General features: G+C 37.3%; 1 protein-coding gene across 4 annotated transcripts in view; it reads left to right on the forward strand.

Annotated features, from left to right (window-relative positions):
• Window positions 1-24,262, forward strand: part of PARD3B (par-3 family cell polarity regulator beta) — a 1,797,179-nt gene that overhangs the window by 755,346 nt on the left and 1,017,571 nt on the right. For all 4 annotated transcript variants that reach the window (XM_089670923.1, XM_089670934.1, XM_089670945.1 and 1 more), the window contains one exon: window positions 5,546-5,590. In XM_089670923.1, coding sequence (XP_089527049.1) covers window positions 5,546-5,590 — 45 coding nt within the window. The remainder of the gene's footprint in view (window positions 1-5,545; window positions 5,591-24,262) is intronic.

Consider the following 24,262-nt stretch of genomic DNA (forward strand, 5'->3'; position numbering starts at 1 on the left):
TTTACAATATATTGGGAGACAATACAGCAACAATACAGTTCAATACAAGAGGGATAGGAGGGCTCTGCTCCTCAGAGCTTACAATCTAGGAGATAGGACCAATTTATTGGAAGAAGTATCCCCCCTCTCTATGTCAGACTGATTATTCTTTTATATAATAAGACAGGCTGCACTGTGGCTATCACACCTCTGTATCATCTATTGGTGTGAGTTGAAAGGTCTCCTTTTCATCCTTTTTAGCTCTGAGGTCCCTGTACATCATGTTAAAATATTTCCTCATATATCCTTTCATTTTATATTTGTGATTTAATCTCCCTGTCCATTCCTTAAAAGGGACTTGGTACACTCCCTTCTTGTTTCTCAGTCAAGGTCTCTTTCCCTTAATATTACTATTGAGAGGAATGTTATATTATGGATCTTTTGTTCCCTGAAATTAAGACTTAAAGTGGTTGTAAATCTTTACATATACCTGCTGAAGTTATGTCTCAGGTGATACAAATGAAAAAAAATCCTCTTACAAAAAGTTGTGTCTGTTTATCTGCAACCCTCTCATCTCTATAGCTGTTCAAAGTTCACACATCAAAGGCTATTTCTGAGCTTCCAGAAGGCTAGGGGTGGGGATCTGACATCACACACTGCACAGCATAGAGCTGAGTGTACTATGACACCTAAGTGGAGGGAAAGGACACATTCCCCTATAAAAAGTCTCATAGGGAAACATGCAGAGCTGTTAATTGCCTGCTGTTTTCTGGAAGGGGGCATCTCATTGAATTGATTATTGTCAATATTAAGGTATTAAGGTCTTATGCACACTAGAAAAGCTAAAAACTGCTTTAGAAATGCTAGGCAAAGAATCTCTAATGTTTTAGAGTTTTTTTGCCAACATTTACCAGTGTTTTGCCTAGTGTGAAGCTGTGTTTAGTAGCTTCAGCGTTACGGAACTTGGCTGGCATTTTCAAGGAGAGGGCCAGGAAGCCAGCCGCTATGTCCTTAATAACAAATGAGGCATCAGCTGTCAGCAGGGTTCCTGGCAATAAAAAGAAAAGTAAAAAAACAGCGTGGAATCCCCACCTTTGGGTCTGCACGCCAAAGTTTAAAAAAAAAGTTGTGGGGTCCCCCCAAAATCCATACCAGACCTTTATCTGAGCATGCAGTCTGGCAGGTCAGAAGGGGGGGGGACGAGCAAGCACCCCCTCCCTCCTGAACCATACCAGGCCACCTGACCTCAACATGGGAGGGGGGTGCTTTGGGTTAGGGGGGTATTTCTACCTGGTCCCTATGTTGATGAGGACAAGGGCCTCTATCCCACAACCGTGACCGATGGACCTTGCTTTGTGTACTGGTGTGCAGTCATGTTGGAACAGGAAGGGGCCAGCCCCAAACTGTTCCCACAAAGTTGGGAACATGAAATTGTCCAAAATGTATTGGTATGTTGACGTCTTAAGAGTTCCTTTCACTGGAACCAGGCCCGGACTAGGACAAAAAATAGGCCCGGGCATTTTAGACTGAACAGCCAATTTCCAAGGGGGGTGCAAGGGCATTCACGGAGTCGGTAGGGGACGGAATATTCATGGAGTCGGTCCTCCGCACTGTAAAATAAAGGGGACTGCACTGTAAAGGGGCACTGTATTGATTACAGTGCCCCTTTACAGCACAGTTCCCTTTATATCACAGTGTCCCTAGAAATCTAATCACAGTGCCCCCTATATATTCAAAGAGATGGCCCGATCCAGCAAAGAGATAGAAGAGACATCCCCATCCAGCAAAGATACATCTGCATATAGCAAAGAGACATCCCCATCCAGCAAAGAGACGTCCCAATCCACAAAGAGATGGGCTTTCTCTTTGCTGGACAGGAATGTCTCTTTGCTGGATGGGGAAGTCCCTTCTTGGACTGGACTGTCTCTTTTCTGAATTGGTATGCCTCTTTGCTGGACCCAACTGACCAAAGAGACAACCCAATCCAGCAAAGAGACATCCCGTCCAACAAGGAGACAGCATGTCCAGCAAAGAGACAGCATGTCCAGCAAAGAGACAGCCTGTTCAGCAAAGAGACAGCCCATCCAGCGAAGAGGACAGTTCAACCAGCAAAGGGATGGCTCAACCAGCAAAGGGATGGCTCATCCAGCAAAGGGATGGCTCATCCAGCAAAGAGACAGCCTGTCCAGCAAAGAGACAGCCCAACAGAGTTTCTCCTAGAATAAGTATCTAGATGTGTAAAATGGTTTACTCGTGTTCTTTGTGATTCTCTTCTTAGACATGACTGAGTGAGGGTAGCAGTGCCATGTACTATAGAATTGATTATTTTACTGTGAAATAGGTTATTGATGTTGTATACTATTTTTTTCCCTTTGTTCCAAATCCTTACTTACAGGAAACTGAGCAACCTCATCAAGTTCCATCAACAAATGCTTATTATCTAAAAATAGAATTTTGCCATAGAATTGTTAGCTCTTTCTTCTAAGATTGTTGCTCTCACTGCTGACAAAACAATACCTATGAATAAATTTGTAAATTAATATTGAACATTTTGTTCCATCACTTCATTTTTTTTTCTGGACTCCTTCAGATTTTGTGACTATTCTCATACAATGAAAATTCTTGTTTTTGGCTAATGTTAAAATTCATTTTCATTAGAATTTTTATTGTGAACAATTTATAGATACACTACGTAATGTTGTATATACAATTGGAGACCTACACATACCTGCATGGGATAGAATATTTGTAGTGATTATGTTGACTATGTTTACTTTCTAGAGCTTTATGATGATCATCATTAAAAGTGTATTTTCTTAAAGGTGTGGAAGATTATACATTTAACTAAAACAGGATAAACCAGAACAAGTTAAAAATCTCAAATTTACATGGAAATATTTGTTTTAATACTATAAGTAGGGTATATAGGGTAGATATCCCTCATGTTTGATTAGACCAGGCCTTGGGGTAAACTCTTGTGCATACGTGGCAGGCTGCTCCAGCATAGTGTAGTACTTCTTTTTCTCCTCTTAATAATAAGATGGAAGGACTGGCTCCATCACAGTTCAAAGCGCCCATTATCTACCCCTAGTATAGCTTCCAGATATTTTCCCCAAATGAATCAGACCTCCAGATCACATTTTACTGTGCATGGCAGATGCAATTGTAAATCTGGATCGGGCCATCTCTTTGAATATATAGGGGGCACTGTGATTAGATTTCTAGGGGCACTGTAATATTAAGGGAAGTGCGCTGTAAAGGGGCACTGTAATCAATACAGTGCCCCTTTACAGTGCAGTCCCCTTTATTTTACAGTGCGGAGGACCAACTCCATGAATCCTTATGGCAGATGCAGTTTTAAAGTGATGTTTATGGTAGATTTAAGTATACAGTGATGTTTATAGCAGATGCAGTTGTGCAATGAACAATTTAAACTGTCATCATGATATTGATTAGAATCAATATAGGAACATTTTGTACTTTATTTCTTTACCAGTGTACTAACTGTGTGCATTCATTAGCCTTTAATTTCTAAGACTCATATTTTTTTTTAAATTTGTATCCCTTTCTCAGATGGTTCACAGTTGGGAGCAGACCTCATTTAAGTATCGCTCCTCATAAATACTTAAGGTTTAGTAATAAGACAAAATTCCAAAAGCAGAAAATATATCCAGATATGTGTAAACGTATTTTTTGTGTATAACTTCACTGGTGTATTTTTCTTATGCTAATTCAACAATGCATTTTTCTTTTTGCTGTATAGAGAGTTTTGTATTTTTCTCCATTAACAAAACACCCAATTTACTAAATTTTCTAAAATCCTGTTTTATAGACCTTGCATCTTTTATGTTGTTTAATCATAAGAGAGAAGTATTGTGCATAATGTGTATTAGCTTTTCTTTTGTGGTAATATTGAATAGATTAGCTAAGCTTTGTTAAGTACACTTTTGAATAGGAACACAAATAGCTTTGTTTAAACATCAAGAAAGAAACGGGTATTCTTTGTGTCTCAGTTAAGGCATTTAAACTGTAGAGAAATAAATGTTAAAATAACTTTTTTTACATATTGTCGATTGCATGCCAATTATTTCAGTATGGGAGTTAAAAACAACAGAAAGTAAAGTTCTTTACATAGGAACCCTATAAGACAACAAGTGTACTATGTCCCAAAATTAGTATTGAGCCATAAAGCAAACCTAAACCCCAGAACAGAAATTATATTGGAGACTTTGTGGTGGCTGCATTAGTTTTATTTTTTGGGCTAGGGAAAAACTCCCATTGATCCTGCTAGAAAGCCAGCGTAGTGTTTAACTTGCTGCATACTAAACCATACTGTGAAACACATTTATCAGCCTTTCAAACTACAGAAGACATTTCTCCTTTGTAATGGCAATGCGGGCATGGGGGTATGTTCTAGGGATCAAATCAGGAAAGCGGTGTAGGATGACAATGCTGTGATTGGATATTGTAACCCTAGGACAGGAGTTGGGCTGTGGGCAGGATCACCAGATGAAAATAAAGAAAAGAGATTGAAAAAGGAAAACTAATGCATCAACTATATCCATGTTGGGCTGGCATGCTGCAATATATTACATTTATTTTTGGAGGTTTGGGTATCTTTTAGGGAAATGTAAGTAAATTGCTGATAGGTTCCTTTAAATGATTCTTTGATGTTTATAAAATTCTACTTTAAAAATATATAATTATGTAATGCTAACTGATATTGTCTGAGAGTAGCAGTTTTTAATTGCACTGTTTTGCTATTCTCCAGTAAGTAGTCTGAAGGTTCTATTATAACAATTACAAGACACAATCTTCCTCCTGAAGTTCTGTTTGAAGCATCCCAACTCAGCCATAGTGACGAAAGCCTGATTTACAGGAGACATGCCGTTGTTCAAAGTTCTCGCTTAGACATGCTGAAACTGTGCTTTCCAGAATTTATATTGTTTTTCTGTATGGCCATGACTGGTCCAAGTGCACCAGTGTCAAACTTTTAGCTGTGCCTATAAATAATAGGAGTAGCATGTCCAGATTCAAGACTGTGGATTATGGTTCAGTGACTGTGACGTATTGATATGCCTTGCCTGACTTATTTTCATGCTTTAAAGAACTCTTATACATGGCTTAGAGCCACAGCAATTGCAGAAAAACCCACTGCTGTCCTTTCATGAAATAAACCTACAAAGATCTAGCAATGATTTATGTGAAAATCAGCACACGTCCTTGCAAAATATCTTCCAATTTCCAGCAAATGGTAGACTGCAAAAGCACAAAAAGCCGTTTTATTCTGCATTTAGAGTTACTCAGACTTTCCACATCTTGTGTTATTTTCTGTATAAACTGCCTCGAGGTGTTGATGCGTTTATGTAGAAAGAGATTTAAAGGTGCAAGGAATAATTACTAATTTACACAAATACAGTATAGGTTTTACACTGTTAAGCATTAAGGTTAAGATGTTTTAAGGTGTGTGAATGTGGCACTGGGTCACGAGATACATGTATAAAAAAAAAATTATACATATATAAAGAGAGAGATAATGTTGATATATATGTTTTTTTTTTTTCAGTGCCCGATGAAAGCAAGATTACCTCCCTAAACGATCTCAAGTCAGGTAAGAATTTTACTGGGTGTACATGCAATATTTTTAGTAACTGCTTATTGTGAAGGTCTACCTGATGGGGATCTTTTCGTAGTCCCATACGCTATGCATATTGATAAATTTGCATTGCACAGTGGTTCATACTCAGGAGGTGTCTTTGTCTTTCCTTTGCATTGGCAAATATGCATAAGCCATACCAACCTCCTGATGTGGCAGAGAATGACACCTTTTAGCACACAGTATTTAGGCAATGGATATCCTTTGCTATGCCCCCCTGGTTATGCATACCATGACAGATTTAAGTAAAAATGAGGTTCACTTTAATTCACTGGATATTTGTTAACACACCTTTTCTTTGCTAGTAAAAAATAACCAATGCAAAAATCTGAAGAATTAATTAAATGTTTAGTCCAATATAAACAACTTGGATGTTGTATTCATTTATACAAATCACTACACCAGGGTAAAACGAAGGACACTTTTGGAAGAATGACGAGGGATTTAGTTTCAAAAGAGTCCCTCCAAATGAAGAAAATGTGGGAGCTATGCATGAGCATAAGCTACTCCTACTTTGTTAAAGGACATGGCTTACAGATTTATGTTTTTCTTGCTGGTGTTATGCAATGTAGATCAGTATAGATAATACAAAAGTACATACAATCATATAGCATATTTCAATCATTTAGTAATAAGAAAAAGAAGCAAGGCAATAAACATCCTGCTAACAGTGGGGATTTGCATGAATAGTTAAGAAAGCAAAAAATACAATAACCCAGGTTTGTGCTAATTGGGTACTGCTTTATCTACTTCATACATAACACAACATGGGACTGCTCTCTTTTGGCATTTTTATATGTCTGGAACAAGTGGGTATCTCATATAAATTATTCTGGTAATGAAAAACAAAAATAACTAATCCTTGTGTGGTCACCATTTCTATTTGTCCTGTTTACCATTAACCCCAGAAAAGAAAAGTAGAGGGAAAATTTTGCAATAGCGGAACTAGTTCTGGTGACCTGGGGGTCCCCATGGAAATCCATTAATTTGCAGGGATTTTCTCTCACTCCCTGTTTTAGTCATGATGAAGATAAATCTCCACAATGGGACGCAGATCGTGAAAAATAAACTGACAGTGGTTAAAGCCCTCCCATACTTTATTAGTATGAAAACAAGTTTTGCCTATAGTTCTTTAATTCTGGTTATGCCCATATGACAAAAATGCCTTTCTGTGGATATAATGGTCTCTTGTTCATCTTGTTATGGGTATTTGGTTGGATACATCAACTTTTAGTAAAAACAATATTCTTTATCAAATGTGTACAATGCGATGTTTCAGTGAAAATCCCTTTTGTTGATAATGGTTATTCACTTTTGCATGCAAATAGCCAAGCAAAATTTTTTGATTTCAGTAGCACTAAAAGCACTCCTTAAAAGTTATAAATCTTTGTTTGGCATGCTTGACATTATTTGTACAAATATTTTTATCAGAACAGTACTATTGAATCCATGAAAACAGTTGATGCACTCAATGTAATCTCCTAATCTCATAAATGAACACATAAATATATAAGTCCAGTATTTGAATAAGTTATAGGACATCCAGGGTGATCCTGAAGGCTTTCGGCCCTTAGGGGTCGCAGAAAGGAGGTGAGGAGGCACTGCAGCTGGAGTGGAAAAGTGTGTTGGCACTTACACGATTGAGCACCAATTGCACATTGCATATGTATGTCCTATCACTTATTCAAATACTGGACTTATATATTTATGTGTTCATTTATGAGATTTGAAGTGGCACTATCACATGATATATGTTTTTTATTTTATATTCTAATATTGGTGAGTTATTTGCTGGCACATGTGTAGGGCATGAAGATGAATTTGTCACTTTAAGATATGTCATATTTTTCAAAATTTTTTCAATCTTTTATGTTTTCAATATCACTATTCACATGTAGGCGTGTTTGGCTTGTTTAGCCCATGAATTATAATTTATGGTGATTTAGTTTATTAGCACTGCACTATTATTTATATATATTTTCTGCACTGTTTGGGTATCAGTTTGAGTGTAAGCAGCTGATAGGTAGGGTTGGGGTCCATTACAGTGCAGGAGGGATTCTATTATCAAACCATAATCTCCTAATCACTAACATTCCCTCAGAATATCAAAGATAAAGTGTCAAGCTGATAACGTTTGCTAAACTTAAAAAAAAAATTATGGAGATACTAAATTAAATTATGTGTGTGAACAACGATGTTAGGTGTTTTTTTTATATTTATCTTTATGTTTATTTATCTTTAAATAATTGTTCTTATCTTTATCTTTAAATAATTAATCTTATCTTTAATTAATTGAAATATTTATTTTACTTTAACAACATTAAAGTGTTACTAAACATACAACAGTAAAATCAACCTGTATATGCAGTAAAGCATGCTTCTTATACTTACTGTGGAACCTAAGGGGTTAATCTTCCGCATTGTGTAAAAAGGCTTTTTGATCCTGTCTTCTCTGATTCTTCCCATCTTCCACAGTCCCCAATCCTATCTGCTGATAGTACAGCGCCCTAGGATGCACACTGCACATGCTCAGTTTGGTGTGTATTGCTAGAGAGATTTTTTTTCTCTTTTGTTCTGGGAGGGTGCATGTGATCAGCACAGAGCCAATCAGCACTGTCCAGACAGAGGGTCAGGGGTCATGCAACCTCTTAGGACAGTCAAAGGAGAATGAAAACTCTTCCTGAAAGCTTTAACCAGTGTTCGTTTGGGCACTGATAGAAGTCGCAAGACTGCTACTGCTGATGAGAAAAGGTATTTAGCAGTTTTTATATTTACTAAAATAATTGCATTTCCATGTACTGTGTGAGACCAGATATAGTGAATGCAGGGTCCTGGGTGTAGTAACACTTTTAAGTATGGTCTCAAAGGGGGCTATTTTGGCTAAGAAAAGGACAGTCTTGATATACGACATGTTCTTCTTAGGGTTGAAAAGGTAGGTAGGCAAAAAGTCTGTTTGCATATGTAAAATGTTTTTGTATTGATTATTTTTGTGTCTCATTTTATTTAGATCACTTTAAAAACATGCGTAAGAATATAATATCAATATACAAATTCACATGTACATTACAATTCAAAGAATAGGATGAACCAAGGAATCTTTTAAAAATAGCTTTCAGAGTTTGGACATTGGTTTAGTTAGTACTATTATGTGATCAACAATTTGATCTTTTGTGTCGAATAGATAAAGCCCTCCACTGACTCTTCCTCAGAGTTCGATATGGTAACATTATTAATTACTTTTCAATACGCTATACTGGCTCTATACTTTTTAAAGACAAATTTGTCATTATTATTTTTGCACAAATTTAACAGAACAAAGCATGAGAAATAAAAAGAACATGTACAAGTAAGTAAACAGAAAAACATCATAGGTGTGGCTATGATCCATGTGGATGGAAGAAAATGATGGAATACAACAGCAAGAGGAATAGGATCAATTTATTTTTCATTCAACCAGTGGGTTAAATGAAAAGCAACCCAAAAAACTCACAGATACCCACATCTACACATAAGAAGGCAGTAGGATCATTTGACTGTTTGGCTGGCATCTGTTAAACAGAGATTGGTACACATGGGCCGAATTTGCTGCAGAACTGGCCAATTTCTATAAGTGTGTAGCCAGCCTAACTTTGGATTGGTTGCAGCTGGTTACCACTCATTTTTCTTTGCTTTATCAAATAAAGGCTAAATTTATAATGTAACTGCAGGTTAAGAAACATTTGTAGATCCATCAAAAGGTTAACTAAAAATTCCTTAGACTAGACTAGCGGGTATTGTTGTTTTGTTACTTAATGCTTTGATTTTATCTGTGAACTAGTTTTTAACCACTTTTGGCTGCCCACCCGCAATGTACAGTGGGCTTACGGCAGATACAGGACCAGCGATGTACCCGTACGTTGCTGTTGCTTTACCAACACGGGGGTGTAATTGGGACCTGGTGATCATGTGATCGCTGTGCGATCACATGATCACGACAACAAAGCTTTTATGAATCAATCTGATTCATAAAAGCTTTGCTTCTGTTTCTGGTGAGCTGTGATTGGTCCACAGCTCTCACATGGCACATGGGGCCATTCACAGCACTCTATACCATGTGACCAGCTGGAGCCAATCACAGTTCACTGTATTTTGAACTGTCATGAACTTAACATATTCATGACAGTTCAAAGTAAGCTTTGCATTGCAGAGCAATAATCTTCATAGGTCCTGCATTGCAAAGTGTAAAAAAAAAAAATCTCTGATCACCCACCCACAGTAGAAACATTGCACATGGTAACATGGCACTACTCTGATTAAAGTATTTTTTTAAAAAAATAGCAAAACAAAGAAATAATGTTTAAAAAAAAAAAAAATAAAAAAGTGTTAAAAAACTAAGACATTTTTTAGATTTTTTTTTTATAACTACTTGCCGCTCGAACTGCGGACGAGCAGCGGCTCTGGGTAATCTTACGTTGCTTTCTATTTCCGGGTGTGCATGCGCATGCATGCGCCCCCCGCAGTCCCCTATGCCGGCTAGGTAGAGAAGAGAGAATACGGTACAGAGTAAAAGCACTACATTTTACACACACATTAGATTAGTACATTTAACTCTTTTATCGCCCCTATTATTCCTTTATTCACCCTGTCACCCAGCCAGTGCCATTAGTACAGTGCCAGTAGAGTTTTTCACTGATCACTGTATTACTGCCACTAGGGACATCAGATAGCGTCGGGGTCAGTTATCATTCCTCCCGGCCAGGGTCAGCTAGCGTTAGATTGCCTGCACACTATTGCACTCATGCTATAGGCCGCTGATCACTGCCATTACTAGTATAGTGTTTGTACAGATCAATATATTGATCACGAACATATCTATACTAGTGCCTCCTTTTTATAGTGTCCCCAAAAACGCAGTATTGGCAGGATTGGCCCCATTCACTGCCAGCACTACCGTTTAGCCGCTCTGCTGTTTTTAACGGAACATTTGAATGAAATGATTGTTGGTCAAAGCAATTTATAAGCACAACAATACATGGCCGCCCAGCCAAATTCAGCTCTTGCCAGACTATTCGCATGGAAGCCCATCACGTCTTCTGAGTTTCAAACTTTTTTGGGCCTAACCCTCAACATCAGCATTACAAAATAGTGAATTGCGGTCATATTGGTTCACAGACCTGATTCATCATATGCCCATATTCTCTGCTGTTACATTAATGCCTGCAGCTACAGGCATCATCCTGGTATTGTTTTTTTCAGCTTTCATGTAAAAACAATCTTTGCTGCTAATTAGCCACTGGATCGCTTTTACAAGCAGCGGGAAGGGACTCCAGTCCCCACCCACCACCACCACCTTTCAAGGTTTTCTTGGGCTCTCCTATCCCACCGGGAAACCCAAAAATGCATCCGGCAGTTTCACTGGCTGACAGTAGAGGTGATTGGAAACTGGAATGCCTCCAATCATCTCTATGGTCTAAGAACTCGGAAGCTAGGAGCATTTCATCATTTCTGTTTTTCCAGATATAAACACTGCCATTTTAAAAATTGGTGTGATCAGATGCTTTAAGGGCAGAGGAAAGATCTAGTGGATATTAGACCCCAGATTTCTCAGAAAAGAGTACCTGTTACTGCCTATTGCTATCACAGGGGATATTTACATTCCCTGTGATAACAATAAAAGTGATCAAAAAAAAAAATGAAAGGGACAGTGTAAAAAATATTTTAAAAAAAAGCAAAATAATTTTTAAAAAATGCACCCCCATCCCTGTGCTCGCGCACAAAGGCAAATGCAAATGTCGGTCTCATGGCAGTATGTAAACAGATTGCACCATGTATGTGAAGTATCACTGCAAATGTCAGATCGAGGTAAGTAATTCTAGCCCTAGACCTCCTGTGTAAATCTAAAGTGGTGGCCTGCAAAGGCTTGTAAAGCTTTGGCTATGGATATAAAAAAAAAAGTGCGTCATTTGACACTGTTGCACGTGCGAGCACAATTTTAAATCATGTCATGTTTGGTATTTATTTACTCGGTGTAACATCATCTTTTATACTTTGTCAAATAATTGGCCAATATATTGTGTTTTTGTGCAATAAAATTCTGAAAAGTGTATTTTTTCCAAAAATTTGCATTTGAAAAATCGCTGCGCAGATACTGGGTGACATAAAAAAAATTTCAACACCCAACTTTATATTCTCTAGGGCCTCTGCTTTAAAAAAATATACAATGTTCTGGGGTTCAAAGTAATTTTCTAGCAAACGAACTGTCTTTTCAAGTAAACAAAAAGTGTCAGAAAAAGCTTGGTCTTCAAGTGGTTAGAAAAGTGGGTGATGTCTGGCATAAGCTTCTAATGTTGGCCCTGAAATGCCAGGATAGTAGAAGCACCCCCCCCCCCCCTCCCATGACTCCCTTTTGGAAAGTAGACACTCCAAGGTATTTGAAAAGGGATATGGTGAGTATTTTGTAGATTTAATTTGTTGCCATAAGCTTTTGAAAACAAAGAGAAAACTACAATGTATTTTTTCTTTATTTTTTTCATTTTCAAAACCTTGTGGTAAGAATGATATCTGAAAAATACTCACCATGCCTCCTTGGGGTGACCACTTTCCAAAACTGGGTCATTTGGGGGGGGTTGTACTATCCTGGCATTTTAGGGCCTCCAAAACTATGATAGTTAGGAAGTGATATGAGGAAATATGCCCTTTGAAAGCTTGTATGCAGCTAGGCTGCCAAAATGTTTCTCACATGTGGTATCCCCATACTCAGGAGAAGTAGCAAAATGTGTTTTGGGGTGTTATTCCACATATACCCATGGCATGTATGAGCAATATATCATTTAAGTGACAACTTTGTGTAAAAACAAAAAATGTGTAATTTTCCAAAGATTTGTGGCAAAAAGTAAAATGTTCCATGGACCATGGACTCAACATGCCTCTCAGCAAATTCCATGGGGTGTCTACTTTCCAAAAAAAAGGTTATTTGGGGGAGGGGGGGTTTGTACTGCCCTGGCATTTTAGCACCTCAAAAAGTGTGATAGGAAGGAAAGGAAGTGAAAGCTATGTACATTCCAATATATGTATATATATATATATATATATATATATATATTTGTAGACGCTATACCTTTCACACAAACCAATTAATATACATGTATTGGGATTTTTTTTTACCAAAGACATGTAGCAGAGTACATTTTGACCTACATTTATGACTAGCTTTGAGTTTACTGGATTTTTTTTTTACAAAAATAAAAAAATATTTTTTTTCAAAACTTTCAGTATTTTTTTGTATATATCACAAAAAAAAAACCATTGGTGATCAAATGCTACCTAAAGAAAGCTCTTTTTGTGTGAAAAAAGGACATACATTTTGTTTGGGTACAGTGTTGCATAACCGCACAATTATCAGTTGAAATAGCGCTGTGCCGAATAGCAAAAAATGGCCAGGTCATGAAAGGGAGTAAATCATCTGGAGGGCAAGTGGTTAAGCTGCACTGTAGACAGATATGAAAGAAGCTATGAATTATTAAAAATGTAGTCTTATATACAACTGGCACACATATTTGAACTTGTCTTGCCATTGCCACCTTTAATTTATTACACAGAACAGAGAACAGAGTGTACTTCTGTTCCTTTATTGTCTTAACTTAAGGCTGACATAAGTCCTGGACAGTGCTACACTTCTTGCATTGTATTCTACAGGAGGATCCAAGATTTGGTTGTGCTGTCTGGTAGGGGTGCCTGGATCACAAGTGTGACTGAATATGATTGGTTGGTAAACTTGTTTGAAAAAACAGTATGATCTCTTAGATTGTAAGCTGTAATGAGCCGGTCCCTTTTGTTTCCTCTTGTACCAAATTGTATTGTAACTGTAATGTCTACCCTAATTTTGTAAAGCGCTGCACAAACTGTTGGCACTATATAAATCCTTTATAATAATAATTTCAACTGTAAACAATGAACAACACCTGCCCTACCAAAGCAAAACTACATACATGAAATGGTAAGTAAAGCTGCTGTCATAAGACAAATAATATGTCTCAAACCAAAAGAAACTAAGCCCACTTTTCTCAAGTACTTAATTGTAACATCTATACAGGTAATGAATGGGCAACTAAAGAGTGAATATTGTTCACTCCCTCGCTTCACAGATAACGCACACCACATTAAAACTGGATGACCTCTACTATCCAAGTAGCAATACAATATTTTACATATTATAGGTAATGATCCAGGAAGAAACAGAATCTTACAGTTGAGACAGAGACATTAACTACAATTCACTGCTTCATTTCTCAATGTAATTATCACAGGTTAATTAAAATATAGTTATGTCGGCCCATATAGCAGGCACATATCACACTTATGTCAGCTTTATTTTCTCTCAATGCAAGAAACACCAAGGATAAAAATTCACAAATATATTTATTATTATGGTCTGTCAGCTTAAAATTCATTTCTGCCAGTGAAAATCCATAACTACTAGTACATTAAAAAATGAGCACACTGCTCAAAAGTATAAAACCACTAATAACAACATAATAAAAGAATATCTTTTTATTAAAATACTGCATAGCAAATAAATTCACTATTATTTTTCTTTTGCATTCCACAAACTACAGTAAGTTTTTTATTTTTTTAATATGCTTTTCTGGAACTTGCTTTCCGCACACTAATTTTTATTCCAGCTTCACCAAGGGAAGATTTATTTTACTTAATGTGTTCTGGAGCACAGCATTTCTTAGAATAGATGACAGGAATATTACTTTTTTCGGCCCTGGAAAGGTTTGCCGTTACAGATAGTAATGCTGTTCTTCTTGTACTGCTCTGTGAATATATCTTTGCAATCAAAAATGTTAATGAAGATGGCAGTAGCACATTTCTCAAAGGCTCTGTTTAAATGGTATCTACGTGTAAGGCCTAGTTCACACCAATGCGGTTTTTGGTGCTTTTTGCAAACCATTTAACATGGTTTCCTATTAGACACGTTCAAGCATGAAAAGCATGTAGTGTGTTTTTGCCATGTTTTGTGTTTTGCGTTTTTAGTCTGCCTGGCAACAAAAACATTGCAAAAACGAATGTATAAAAACGCAAAGCAAAAGGCAAAAAGCATTGCAAAAAATGGATCAAAAGCAAATTGCATTGGTGTGAACCAGGCCTTAAAGTACTAAAACTATATAGATATGAGATGACCGCTCTCCACTTTCAGCTGGATGGTGTTTGACTTTAAGTTTACCGATTACTCTGTATGCCACTGCCAGTTAACCACCATTTGGGGAAAGGAAGGGGGATAATCAATCAGGTAGATTAACAAACCTGTCACAATTGTTATTGTTTTTCCTTGAAGTATATATACTGTAGATGCAGTTACTAAAATCTCACATAAAACTTTTCAATACTTTTCAAATAATAATGTTAGGCCTGCAGCTTTCATTAAAATAATTTCTGGTGCTCTTATAGGCTGATCTCATTATTTAATTTAGTTAGCCAGGTCGTATCCAAACTAATAGCCATTCTTAAGCCTGCACTTATCCACACAACACAAATGGATTTTACAAAGGGCATGGCAATGGTTTTAAGTATTCAAAATTTGCTAAGAGTTCTGGAAAAATTGAAAACTACTCCATAACCTGAAGCAGTCATCATTTTGCTTGACACCATGAAAACTGTCAATGGCTACTGAGAGTTCTGCACAGTATAGGATTCAAAGGCCAATTTATTCAAAAGCCAGCGTACATACAGACAGGTCCATAAATATTGGGACATCGACACAATTCTAACATTTGTGGCTCTATACACCACCACAATGGATTTGAAATGAAACAAACAAGATGTGCTTTAACTGCAGACTGTCAGCTTTAATTTGAGGGTATTTACTTCCAAATCAGGTGAATGGTGTAGGAATTACAACAGTTTGCATATGTGCCTCCCACTTGTTAAGGGACTAAAAGTAATGGGACAATTGGCTTCTCAGCTGTTCCATGGCCAGGTGTGTGTTATTCCCTCATTATCCCAATTACAATGAGCAGATAAAAGGTCCAGAGTTCATTTCAAGTGTGCTATTTGCATTTGGAATCTGTTGCTGTCAACTCTCATAGCGATAACATCAACCTCAGTTGGATACCACAATCAGTGACTCAATTGATAAGACATCCTGTAGATCTTGTGAAGTTTATTCAATAAACTGAGAGAATCTTACATCATAAAACTTGGCTCATAGCTCAAAAAGCAGAGGCCTCTGGAGATTTCTAATTTAATCTCCAAAATCTCTCTCCTTGAATCCCTCCATAAAAAAGATCTTAAAGATGCCACATTATGTAAAGCTTTTTAACTATAGGAGGGACCGCAGTAAAGTTTGAAAAACACATTCTTTAGCTAATAAATGTGGAGTGCGCGTTTCAAGGATATTAAACCTGAGACCTCCTTGAAATCCTGTACCCTTTATGTCTACCATTACCAATGAGATCCATAACAACTTTGCTACTTTCCTTTCCCCCATCATGGCTTAGACATTCAATCCTGTTGATGAAACACACCCTCCATCATCTAACCTTCCAAGCACCAATGTTGCCCTCATCCCTAAACCTGGGTAAGATCCTTCCTTTTGCAGTAATTATAAGCCAATTTCTCTTCTAAATACATGTCTTAAAGTTTATGCCAAAATCTTGGCTACTTGCTTGTCACCTCTCCTACCTACACTGATTCAAGTGGGGTTTGTCCCTGTCTGTGAAGCCAAAGACAGTACCACTAAAACATTGCATTTTATCTCTTCTATGCAAAAACGTTACCTTCAGTCCTGCTTCCTTTCTTTCGTAAAATTGCTTCATAACCAAGATCATGTCACTTTACTCTTCGCCCTTAGCCTTAATACTTGTAAGTAGTATATCCTCAAAACCAATATTTTCAGTGGTACTTGGCATGGCTGCCCACTGTCCCCCCTTCTTTTTGTTATCGTCATAGAACACTTACCTTAGGCCATTAGATATATTGACTTGATCCTTGGTATATGTAATGGTCTCATCCCATTACAAACCTTTGCTATATGTGGCGATTTATTATTGTACATTCAACAACCCAACACCAGCTTGCCGTCTTTCTATCAGAATTCAAATATTTTGGCGATCTTAGTCATTTCAAAATCAATATTTCTAAAGATGACGCTCTTATATTTCCCTTACTCAAGCTTCTCTACATTTACTCAAAGCCAATTTCTCCTTTAAATGGTCAATCAATTACTTGGATACCGCCATCCCTGCTCACCTTTCTGACATATACTCTCTTAATTATGGCCCCTTATTCAAAATATGCAGAGATTTAGATTCCTGGCATTTTACGTTCATCCTTTGGGTTGGCAGAATCAACATTTTAATGATGAATACTCTCCCCAAACTCCTGCATCTTTTTCAAACCTTGCTCATTATCCTTCTGTTCTGCACCCCCAGATCAGAAAGGCTAGATCTGTTTAATACCTTCTTTATGGACATTCCCTCTACTTACCTTTCTTCATTTAGTTAATGACATTATGAGACTAGAGGAACTCCTAGCTTATAATCAAGATTCAGTAGAGACTATTCTGTCTCATTGGTCCATCTGGATCTTATACTTTTCTCTTATTTATGAAAGGAAGCATCATATAATCACATAAAAGTAAATCAAAGCACATGCATAAGATCTCCCCACGGGGAAAGGGGTTTTTACTCTGAAGTGTTGTGATTCCCACCTCCATTTGATCCTGAGTGTCTGCATGCCATAGAAAGTTTTTTTCATCTGGTATTTATCCACATATATTGATGTTGAATAATTGCTGTACTTTTAGTCTGGATCTCCTCCCTGTTCAAATGAAAATGTATATGTTGCTTGTAGCTGAGAGTTTGCTTTTGTGTAGATAGAGTAACCATGGACAGATATAGTGCATGTGCTTTGATTTAATGTTCTGTCTTTATATTATGCTTCTTTTCATAAATATATGAAATTCAAAAAGTTAGCTGTTTGGAGTTCTATTATTTATTTAGAGTGTACTACACTGAAACATTGTCTTTGCTAATGCCTGACTTCTTTGACCCTTTAGGATAAAGTTCTTGCATTAACAAAATCCTAGGAGTGAAATTAACAAAAGACCCCCTCTGTGTATTTTTGTGACACCTTCTGCTCATACTCATGGATCAAAGTACGAAGAGGCATTATGAAAAATTGGCTGCCCCACATGCCCACCACATCTTTGCAAACAAAGTGTAATTAAGTTGAGGTTTACATCTATTTTCAGCTAGTTATGGAGCAGATAGTGTGCTTGATCAGATGTGAACCCAGTTCAATGCTGTAAAGGAAAAATGCTAACACATTTACCACCATACTGTCAAATCTGACCATGGCTCAGGTTTGTAGTAGTCTAGTTTACACCCAGTCTATTGTGTATTGCCTGTCTCCTAGGTACAGTTTATACCCAGTCAGTAAAGATAATAAATTATGCTAACAATTTAATAAAAAATAATAGTTGTAATTTTTAGAATGATATTCTAACACAACAACTTAAATATTTTTGATAAGGATGAATAGTAAATAGAAGTATAAGACACAATAGTATGTATAATTACGGATACAAATATAAAAATAATAGGCTCAGTTCATGAGGCTAACACACCAGGAAAAGGATAGTTATTTTTAAAAAAGTGACAGTTTTCTCTTTTTCTCTAGTCCTGTGAAATTTAAAACATATTTACATGGCTAAAATAAAGATCCTTGTGTTAATTTAACCTCATGTATTGAATGCTTTTAAAGCACAAAAGGTTAGAAAATACATTTACTGTAAGGTAGATGAGCACAGCTTTTATCAATTATGAGGGGAATTTTTCAAAACTGGAACAGGGAGAATCCAGAGCAGTTGTACATGCTAACCAATCAGCTTCTGTTTTGTTTTTTGTTTTTTTTCCAAAGCTTAACTGAGCAAGCTGAAGATAGAAGCTGATTGGTTTCCATGCACAACTTCTACAGATTATGGCTGCTCCAGGTTTGATAAATTCCACCCACCCCTGCTCCATGGGATCATCCCTGCTGTACAGCCCTTTCAGTTCTACAACTTTTAAACAGCCCAGCAACATTCCCTAAAATTGTTGAGATTCTCAGGCAATGGATTTTCAGTCTATCTTGCTAATGTATTTCTATATCACTCAAGCTCTCATGAATGGGGGGATGTCTGACCCACGCTGGATGTAAGATGAATAAAGTAAATCTGTAATTCATTTGTGTCTCCATTTGAACTTTTTTGTGTATATAATTACACCAGTCAACATTGATGCCATAACTCCATACTTTCAATGTCCACTAAGCTGACCTGAAGTTCACTTCAGGCATAAACGATATGCCTTGTTTGACTGTATAGATTCTTTATTTCCTCATTTTAGCCATGCTGATTTAGAATGGTAATCCTAGGTACATATTAGAAATACTAGCACATTACATACATTCCTTTCTATACACTTCCCAATTAAATTCATCTAATTTCTTTTGAACTGCCATGTATTGCCTTCCACTGCTATCAGTGAAATGGCAAAATATTTGTAGAAGTCATTATCTGCTTGTTGTGTAGTCTTGGGTAGGCATGATATATATACGTATATATATATATGTGTGTGTATATGTATATATATATATATATATATGTGTGTGTGTGTGTGTATATATATATATATATATATATATATATATGTGTGTGTATATATATATATATATATATATATATATATGTCTGTATATAATATATATAGTTTTTTTCCTAAGACAGTAATGATTAAACAGACTTACAACAATCTTACCATAAGATTATATGTGCACATAACATATTTTGGACATGTTAATTATCTGTGAAAAAATTAAAAGAGAAAAAAATCCAGCACAAATTGCTCATAGTGTAGTATATTTGCGTACCAATTTATTAATAAAAGATTTTTAAAATGCACTCGCAGAGGTGGAGGGGAAAGCATGTAGCAATATGTATGCAGCCAAGTGGTAGAACTGGAGTGGTGGAGAAAGCCCAGCCAGACTGGATGATATGCATGTTGCAGCAAGCTGGAAAGACTACTGACTGTGCACAGGGGAAAGGAACCAACAGCAGACACACCTCTTGCATGATGTCAAAAACACACAAGCGTCCGAGATGCCGCTACGGAGGGACACATTTCGGGGAATGTTATTTATCTGTAAAAGCCTTGCTTGTGTTGATATACAATAGACTGCTGCTGGGCACCACTATCTTGGATGTGATGTCATTAACCTCAGCAGTATTGGAGCTCTTACTCAAGTGACACACTATAGCCTTCTCCTTTGATCTTCCCCTGACAGCTAAATAAAAGTTTATGTGGTGGGGTGGAGAGAGGAGGGGAAGAGGAGCTGGGTCACCACAGACAGTGATTAAACATTCCCAGAACAGGAGAGGGCTATGACATGGCAGGAGGGAAATGGAATGGTGGCTGTGTTATGGATTTGATTCCTTCCAAAGCAGTTTAATTCCCTAGCAAGTTCAAAGGCAAATTGCAAGTGATTAAAAACCTTATGTGGAAAGAAAAACATGCTACAAGTCAGCTCTTTAATATATTCATACTTTTTTCTGTGGTTTTTACCTTTTTTTGTAACAGTATTTTTTTAAACTTCTCTTTATGCCCCAATTGTTTTACATTACTGCATTAACATCTGTTTGCATGATATTGTTGTCCCATGACTGATCAGGTATTGAAGCAGTCTACATTTCTGCATCCAGACTTTACAATGGGAACTCATGTTAGAATATTATAATTTAAGCAAAAGAATATTATTCCAGAAGATGAACCCTGACTCTTACTTATCTTACTGCCATGCCTATACTGTATATGCTATACTGAGTATGCCAACTCTATTCTTTATACACTGGAGTCAGGAACTGAAATATCCCATTACCTAATGTATACATTTCAGCATACTCTTCATTTGTATAGCAGACAATGCTTGCTAGGATGGATTAAAGCTTATTTCCTGGCTTTCACCAGGTTATCCAGCTTCCATTTCTTCACGTAGTCCATAAGTCTTTTCAGTTAGACTTTGATATCAAGTCTAGGTGTTGATGTTTGCAGACAGCTGAGTACTGACTACACAGCTTTTTATGGGACTAGACTGGATGCTTGGTAAGGTGGTGTTATACTAGGTAGTAGCAGCTGGGACTTGTTGGGAATCTCAGTGCAAGGGTATGCATGGTAAGAATTTGGGCAGAGGTAGAACATGCCTGTTACTGTAATCAGAGATCTGTCTTTGAACTTTTCTCCTCATTCAAAGCACTTGACTTTATGACTTGCTGCGCTTGCAGGAATCTTGGTTATTCAGAACATACATTGTGCTTTTATTCTGCACTATGAAAAAAGGTGAAAAGTAAGGTACAGAATCATATGCAAGCACGGAAAAGGCATATGAGCATTTTTTGTAAAGGAATTCTAGTTACAAGTGAATAATTTTCATATCAGATATGACATTTTGTATGCATGATATGGAAAGTGAAGTTTAAAAATCCAGCACATTCTTTTAGGGCTAAATCACATTTATGTATGCATTTTTGTACATGTAATAACATGCTTTATCATGAGCATTAACTCAGGAAACAGTAGTGTGTGGTGCGTGCATGTTGCCATGCTTGGTTAAAAATAAAGAACCACCTGCGCTACCCACAATATGCTAATGGACTAAGATTGGGCTGCTGCTATCACCTAACTATACACCTGGATAGAGTAACTGGTACAACAACAAGAATGGTGCTGCTCTCCCACACAATGCCTATATATAATGCATACTCAAAAATGGATTAATAGTAATCCCCATGTATAATCCACTGTATGAGGTGAATATAATCAGTTATTCACAATAACCTGCAGTCTTAAAAAAGTGTACACCATATGCAATGAATAATCAATATATGTGAATACAAAAAATTTAAAATAAATAGTGCAAAAAAAGAACAACAATACACAAAAACACACTTGTGTCCGTAAACAGGGTAAAATGACATATATCACTAAACCACACGTAATAAACACTTGGCATAAATGGATGCCCAAAAAATGTGCAGTGAAACGATGACTGACAAATGGCACTAATAGTGCCTTAGTGACTAAACAATGAGACAGTTAGGATAAATTAACCTGACTAAAGACAGTAACATAGGACTATAAAAAGTCCTTCCACATATCTGTGCAACCATCACGTGACAGGTGCCCACATACAAAAGTGTGTGTGTTATATATATATATATATATATATATATATATATCGTGCTCAAGTCCCTAAAATTTTGGGACTAAATGCTATACAAATAGCTGACAAGCTTGTGAAAACACAAATATTGATAAAGTGACACTGTGTTGATAAAAAATAACATATTAAAAAATCTATAAAACATATACTAATAGGCAAAAATATCCAAAAAAGTTGTGCCACCAATAATTAAAACACAAATCAAAAACAAAAGTCCACGTGTGTGATCTTCAATATAGTTGGATATATTGAAAACTCCATCAATAACCATAGATGATGCAGGTGTAAAAAGTGGGATCCGTCACCGGCTAAATTGCCCCCTCACCTTCATGTAGCGCCCCCAAGGGGTCAAAAAGCCTATATAATATTAGGCACAGCTGACCGCCCAATCCTCCAAGTACGGATCCGGTATCAAAATAGTGGTGGTATCTACCTTCAGGACTTAAAGGTATCACCGATCCTGGTATCCGGGTAATTCTCATACAGTATAATAAACCCAGCCTCCAATTCTTAGATGTGATGGTTTTCTTGTTCAGGCTTGCTTTCTTTCTTTTTATTTTCATCTGATGATCCAGCCAATATGTCTGTTGTTTTTGAAAAGAACAAGCTGTCTGTTTTGGAAAATCTTCTCTTCTCAGGATGGTCCAAAGACTGTTTTTAGGAGTGCAAAATATTCTTAAACCTTGCTATCGCCAGTATGCTGATGTTTTGCATTGAATAGTGGAGCTTTGAAATTGAAAGTTTTTTAGCAGGTTGTTTTCTACATTGTATGGCTACTTTCACTCAGCTCTGTTTGCTGTATTTCCAGGGTCTTGCCACCGTTTGGTTCAGTTTTATCCCCTTGGGGTCGCTACATGAAAGTGAGGGGGCAATTTAGCCAGTGACGGATCCCACTTTTTACACCTGCATCATCTATGGTTATTGCTGGAGTTTTCAATATATCCAGCTATATTGAGATCACACACGTGGACTTTTGTTTTTGCTTCGTGTTTTAATTATTGGTGGCACAACTTTAGTCTTTAGGGACTTGAGCACAGTGTATGTGTATATATATATATATATATATATATATATATATACAGTCATGGCCGAAATTGTTGGCACCCTTGATATTTCTCCAGGAAATCATGTATTTCTCACGAAACGTATTGCATTAACACATGTTTTGCTATACACATGTTTATTCCCTTTGTGTGTATTGGGACAAAACAAAAAAAGGGAGGAAAGAAAGCAAATTCGACATAATGTCACACAAACCTCCAAAAATGGGCTGGACAAAAGTATTGGCACCCTTTCACAACTGCGGATAAATAAGAATGTTACAAGCATGTGATGCTCCTGTAAACTCACCTGGGGCAAGTAACAGGTGTGGGCAATATAGAAATCACACCTGAAAGCAGATAAAAAGGAGAGACGTTCACTTAACCTTTGCATTGTGTGTCTGTCTGTGCCACACTAAGCATGGACAACAGAAAGAGGAGACGAGAACTGTCTGAGGACCTGAGAACCAAAATTGTGGCAAAATATCAACAATCTCAAGGTTACAAGTCCATCTCCAGAGAACTAGATTTGCCTTTGTCCACAGTGCGCAACATTATCAAGAAGTTTGCAACCCATGGCACTGTAGCTAATCTCCCTGGTCGTGGACGGATGAGGAAAATTGATGAAAGATTGCAACGCAGAATAGTCCGGATGGTGGATAAGCAGCCCCAAACATGTTCCAAAGACATTCAAGCTGTCCTGCAGGCTCAGGGAGCATCAGTGTCAGCGCGAACTATCCGTCGACATTTAAATGAAATGAAACGCTATGGCAGGAGACCCAGGAGGACCCCACTGCTGACACAGAGACATAAAAAAGCAAGACTACAGTTTGCCAAAATGTACTTGAGTAAGCCAAAAGCCTTCTGGGAAAACGTCTTGTGGACAGATGAGACCAAGATAGAGCTTTTCGGTAAAGCACATCATTCTACTGTTTACCGAAAACGGAATGAGGCCTACAAAGAACAAAACACAGTACCTACGGTAAAATATGGTGGAGGTTCAATGATGTTTTGGGGTTGTTTTGCTGCCTCTGGCACTGGGTGCCTTGACTGTGTGCAAGGCATCATGAAATCTGAGGATTACCAAAGGATTTTGGGTCGCACTGTAGGGCCCAGTGTCAGAAAGCTGGGTTTGCGTCCAAGATCCTGGGTCTTCCAGCAGGACAATGACCCCAAACATACGTCAAAAAGCACTCAGAAATGGATGGCAAAGAAGCGCTGGAGAGTTCTGAAGTGGCCAGCAATGAGCCCAGATCTAAATCCCATTGAACACCTGTGGAGAGATCTTAAAATTGCTGTTGGGAAAAGGTGTCCTTCCAATAAGAGAGACCTGGAGCTGTTTGCAAAG

The sequence above is a fragment of the Staurois parvus genome, unplaced genomic scaffold, assembly GCF_062004578.1.
Source record: "Staurois parvus isolate SC_StPar_1 unplaced genomic scaffold, SC_StPar_1.0 ptg000011l, whole genome shotgun sequence".
NCBI lineage: Eukaryota > Metazoa > Chordata > Amphibia > Anura > Ranidae > Staurois > Staurois parvus.